This window comes from Athene cunicularia (assembly GCF_003259725.1).
Source record: "Athene cunicularia isolate RWA chromosome 1 unlocalized genomic scaffold, athCun1 chr1_part1, whole genome shotgun sequence".
In the NCBI taxonomy this organism is placed as follows: domain Eukaryota; kingdom Metazoa; phylum Chordata; class Aves; order Strigiformes; family Strigidae; genus Athene; species Athene cunicularia.
This window is the reverse complement of record NW_020799091.1, coordinates 15,248,611-15,254,610: the sequence shown is the minus strand read 5'-3', so window position 1 is coordinate 15,254,610 and position 6,000 is coordinate 15,248,611. Positions and strand designations below refer to the sequence as shown.

Below are 6,000 nucleotides of genomic sequence, written 5' to 3'. Positions count from 1 at the left end.
CCCCCCCCCCCCGGAGCGAATGCTTCTGCACACAAGTAGAAAACCTGTCTTTTTCATGGGGCCAGATGTGTAGGAGGTTGTGCAACACATGAGGTGCAGGACATAGGTCTCTCCCAGGAACCATAAAAATCAGGGCTGCACAGCAACTAGTGGAGTAAAATGCATCAGCTGCTCCTGCTGCCACCTCTCTCTGGGGTGTTCCTTCACCACAGGACTAATTAGAGATAGGTTGATGTCTATGCACTAAATCAAAACTATAAAATAACTTCTATGTGCTCTCACTACATTACAAATGTACGTAACATTTTGCCAAGTAGAAAACACTGTACTAAGTTCTTTGAGTGCAGAGCTAATTTGTTATAATGCACCTTCTATGCAATAGCCATACAGCCACATTACAGCGAAGTAAGCTTAGATGCATAAAAATTGAAGAAACAGAGGGCAAATCAACTTGTGCTATTTGGCTTCAAGCAAAAATTAAAGCGAGCCATGCTGAAAACTTGTGAACTTTTCTTACGCTGCCACAACACCTGTCTTTGAAGACTGAAAAGCCTGACAGCATTGATTGCAGAAGCTTTTCAGTTCAATGTGGAAAATATGCATGCAACCAAAATTATACGTGTCATCTACAACGGTTCAACTTCTCTTCAAAATGAAGAGGGGAAAGAAGAGGTGAAAAAGTCTGTCTGGCATTTGCAACATGACTATAATACAGAGAAGAGCAAAATAACAGTATTATGAAAAGTTGAAAGTTCTTCTAGTTAAATATATCTTTTCTTTGTGTGTGTGATCACATGCTTGTGGATGTTAAATGCATTGCCCTGTCAGGCCAATATTAAGAATCATGGTTCTAACCTGCCTTCAGCATCATGTGTGCAGCTCCCAGTGGAGTCAATGGGAGATGGGCATGATAAGGCAGAATTCACCATATATTCTTATTCAAACCAAATTCTGATATATTTCTCTTGCACTGTGATTTTGAAACACTGAAAGGGGACACTTTTGGCCAAGAAGCAGTCCTCCTTTCAAATAACTGCATTTATCCCAAAATGACATGCTGCATAAACACAGGGCATGTTTTGGAATATTAATTCAGCTTTTTGGTTTTGAAAATGATCCCACCAGTCCTTTCAATACAGGGACTGGAAAAGTTCTGAAGATAACATTTATTATGCACATCATTTTTTTTTTTTTTTTCTTTCTTTCTTTTCTTTCCTTTCTGTCAAACAGGAACCTTTTCTGTTACTTTTCATTATTAATTTTACTTGCTTCTCCTAAACTTGGAGCTATTTATAGAAATTACAGTATTCATGTATAGTAGCTTCAGTCAAAGATATCAGGATTGGTCTGAGAGGAAAATTTCGACTGAAAGCTTGTTATTCACATCGTTCTCTTCTCAGCTTGGCAAAGTTGAAGGTTAACGTCATCTGTTCTAGACATTTCAGATTAGTCACAGAACTTTTCTTGGTGGTTCAGTGCCTGGTCATCCAGTCAGAGGAACAGTAATCCATATGGAAAAATTAGCTCAATGCTACTAGACTGGTGGTTAATACTTGAGCCTTAGTTAGGAATGTTCGCAGCATCTTGGGACTCTTTTCTTCCTTGATCAATTTCTTAAAATAGGATTCTTCATCAGAGGCTGAAAAGAGGAGGACTGTACTGAAGTATATTTTTTTTTCCATCACCGTCTTTATTTATTTTTTTTTTTTTTAGGAAAAAGATACATATATTTTAAATGTCCCATGCAAAAAAATAAAACAAAATAAAAAGTTACACAGTTTGGTTAGGAGTTACATTCTGAATTCCTGCATAGTAGTTTGGCTGGTTTGAATCCTGGAATGATAATCTTCAACAGGAGATTATTAAGACATACTTAATGTATAGATGTGAATACACACTGCTGGAAATGTGGTAACTAACTGCATTTTTGAGTAAGAAAAGGTCACTTTCCTTTGCATTATTTTCAACTCTGTATTAAATTAGAAAAATTATTGTTTAACAACACATATTCCTTCCCATTTAAGACACAGTTTATTCTAAAGGGTTAAAATGTCTTGTCTAAATGAAGTAGGTGAAAAGGGCAGTGAACTGAGATGTAAAATCTTAAAAGCGGTCAGGTAAAGGTCACCCTTTGCTAGTTGGCTTGACAAACATCAGCTTAAAAGGGCATGTCTGACTTCAGAGGGAAAATTGTTAAATATTTTGTTTAAAATACAGATTTGTAAGAATCTATGGTTTTGAAAAAATATGTATTAAAAATGTAAATGAATGAAGCAACTGCATTCTCCTTTGCAACCACTCTTTAAAAACACCAGTAACACTGGCAGATCAAACACCAAATCTATCTAGATTTTATTAAAATGGAAACTTTACTGAAATGCTGAATAACATATTAAGAAATATGTTCAAATGCATCTACTAAATTCAAGTTCATTCACAATTGGAAGTAGATAATCCAGGTCTCATTGGCTGACTGAACTATATAGAATTTTAGCTCTTGATAATGTCAACTTTGAATTTATAAAGTATCAACAAAAAGGGACACTGTCATTACAGACAGCTAATTTTATACCTCTGTTAAATTCAGAGGTTTTGGGTTTTTCTTTCTTCCAGTTTCTTGTGAGTCAAGATTTATCAATTAGAGGTTGAAAGAATTCACTTCTATTTCTAGGACTTGCTTTAGTAAAAAATCGAAACAACTGAATAAAGAAAAAAAAAATTACAACTAAAATTTAAAAACCTGATTTCAAGTAAATGATTCTATTAAATGTGTACCAAAAAAACTCTGTTACAGACATGTCACGATAATTAAGATATATGGTTCTCACCCCCCCACTAACCTAGGAACTGGCAGACTAAATTGGACCATAACTAGAAATGAGATGGTGTCACACACCAGTGTAAGCATTAAAAAAAGGAACACCTTACCAAAATTGTAGTGACAACTACTGTTCTATTCTCAATGGCTGAAGTGTCATTTCCAAGTGTAGGTTCATGCTGAATCAAAACTAATTTATCCATGTCATTCCAGTATCCAACCTGCAAAACAAAATGTATATAATTTACAGTAGAAAAGTCTACATTCTGTATAATTACAAATATAAATGGTTATAAGAACAACAGAGCGATCCAAAGATAATTTTGTACCAAGGGAAGTGCTGTCATGCTCACGGACAGGTGCACAGTGGTATGTATCTTAACACTCTGGGTTTATCACCTTGCACCACTGCTGCGTGGACTCTGAGCTGCCACTCAGCTGTTCCTGAATGATCTGAGCTACTTTGACCAGAGGCACCAGTTAAATGCCATTTTCAATAGTTTGAAGCCTTCCTGGGGCATAAATGAGATGTAAGAATTTTTGCTCTCCACAAAAAAATTTTCATTCACTACTCCTCCAGATCTTCTGGTCTTAGATGGATCAGTGAAAGATAACTGGATGGCAGCTTTGTAATTCAATGGCTGATCTCAATTCCCTGCTGCCCTGTGGGCCTCCTAAGAGACCCCAACCCCGGGACTTACACCAGGCTCGTTCCACCTAACTGCTGGCACTGACCTTTAGCACCTATATTTAGTCCTGTTATTTAGCCCTGTTATTAAAGCTCCACTCACTGGACAGACAAGCACTACCAAACTCAGCTCATGTAGAATAAGCACCCCTCCGCAGAAAACTGCTTGCTTTCCTCACTGACTCTAAAGAATGGTGAGAGTGACTTGACTCTACAAGTATCTCTGGCAAGTGCCTACAGGGAGGGGAAAAAATCAGGCTTTCCTCTCCCTGGCTGAATTTAGGTTACCACAACCCTTCCCAGAGCAGCTTTAAGGTGAAACAGCTGTCTTTGCTCATTACTGGTGATGGATGAACTTACTCTAGAGCCAGGTCTAGATTATCACTTGTTCTCGCATTCCCATGGAGAAAAAAAAAAAAAAAAAAAAGTTAAAAATGGTATGCCTGCAATCTGAAGCCTTCCTTTACATACAGACATCACTCTTTGCAGTGCACACCTCCGGTATTCAGTACAGCCTGCAGCTGTGCCCTGTGCATTGGCAGTGGTGCTGCTGGGCACAAGATGAGTCAACATCCTTTCCTGTGAGGACCCAGCGGTGCAGTGCTTGCCGTAAAACCAGATGGAATGAAGGCAGCCTGAGAAAAGGAGATCCCCCCTCAAACTTTTATTGATGCTTTTAGGAGCTGCTCAATGAACACTTAAAAATCCCCACATACCCCTCCAAATTCCCCACAGGCTATGTAATATGTCTTTGGGTAGTCAAAAGTACATATAAGACCTAAAATACTTCACTGCTTTTGTAAATCCTGCCCAGTCAGAATCTTACTGGACACTCATCTCACTCCATGTGGTGATGCCGTGTTTAGCATCTATATCAGCAAGTGGCACTTCTGGATGTAGAATTCCTCCCAATCACTTAATGTTGTCCTGGGTGATGTTAGGAAGGAAAGGTCTTCCTGGGGATGCTGCATGCATGATGTCCCCAGTACAAGACAGATGTCTGTGAAATAGCAAGTGGTTCATGACAGTGGTACTTTGTCTCATTCTTACTTGAAGATGTCTGATTCCACCTTCTCACCCGCCATTTCAGCATGACAGACTCAGGTACCTTAGGTGAAACTGCTCTCTCACATCTAACCTCTGGCTCACTAGCAAACATCCTCCCTTTTCCCCTTTGTGTCATTCTCTTTTCTGCAGTTAGCTCATGGTTGTCTGCGGACCCTACGACAAGGTGGCTCAGTGCCTATTCCTCTGACTCACTGCTGACAGTACTCAGCTCCATGTCAGACAACACAAACATGTCAGTAGAACAGTGCTATAATCCCACCTAAAGGGGCTCTTCAGGTTGCTGAGAACCTAATGAATTAAGAGACTAATCTTTTTTCCCAGGGAAAGTGCAGACAGTGGCAGTGATTTTAAAAGGTTCCTATCAAAAAGATGCAATTCAAGCTGGCACAGCTCACTTTTCAGAAGCACCTGGGGATCAGTCAGTATATTCTTAAAAAAGCCAATCTTCCTCTTGATTTTTACTTTTACTATTTCATTAATTTCCTTTCCGAAAGAAAATTATGGAGAGGCAATTAATTTTAGCAGTCCCTAGAGTAGTGTGCAGACACACTCAACATAGAGAATTACAAATACATGAAATAATTAGATGAGTGAGTATGAGTGATCTTTTTTTTTTTTTCTTTTCCTATGCACAACTTCTGGTGTATTTAGTTGGACTGTTCCTTTTCTCTTTGTAACTGCTATGATAGCACTGGAGCTGTGATTTAGGTGTCTGAAGTTAATGGGAAGCTTCAGCATTGCTGATACAGGAGAGGGAGGTTTTCTGCTAGCACATATTCTTTTTCACCCAGACAACCATAGAGTCACAGATACAATTGATAACTGAAAATGTCAAATTCTTGTCAAAAACTGTGATCAGATAAAGTTAGGACGTGTACACCAAAACCTGGCAATTTGCGAAGCTCATTATAATAGTGACTGATTGTTTTTCATTGTGCAATTCCTCACTACTGGAAAGTTCAGAAGGAAAGCAGAAGATGAATGATGCACCATGTTATACAAGTAAATACCATACAAAAATGCAGACAGAGGTGAGGGAGGATTTGAGGAATGGCAGGCATTTTTAAAAGAGATTTTAGCTTGTGTGCATGGGTGTGAGCTTGTGCGCATGCATCTCGAACCTGTGCTAAAGTAACTCTGGAACTGGATTACTGAATAAATATATAAGATACATCATGACACTTCTATAAGTTTATAAATTCACAGTCACTGTGAGAGCACTAAAAAACAATATGCTTTCTTATAAATAACTCAAATCCCCAAGGAAAAAAACACTTCTCAAAGGATAGGATCGAATTCAGCTATTAAATTACATGATTCTATCTGGACTGCAATTAGACTTTATACCAGTTGCATCCACCTAAACAAAGGCCGGATTTGTCTCTTAGGAACCAACATTGCAAAAATATCTGCCTCAAACTAAGTT

At 38.4% G+C, this 6,000-nt stretch overlaps 1 protein-coding gene across 6 annotated transcripts in view; it reads right to left on the bottom strand.

Annotated features, from left to right (window-relative positions):
* Positions 1 to 6,000, bottom strand: part of GRIA4 (glutamate ionotropic receptor AMPA type subunit 4) — a 238,583-nt gene that overhangs the window by 62,437 nt on the left and 170,146 nt on the right. For 5 of the 6 annotated variants that reach the window (XM_026860541.1, XM_026860550.1, XM_026860559.1 and 2 more), the window contains one exon: positions 2,929 to 3,039. In XM_026860541.1, the coding sequence (XP_026716342.1) occupies positions 2,929 to 3,039 (111 nt within the window). Of the gene's footprint in view, positions 1 to 1,189; positions 1,640 to 2,928; positions 3,040 to 6,000 lie in introns of those variants that run through there. The other variant, XM_026860578.1, reaches the window with a different exon arrangement.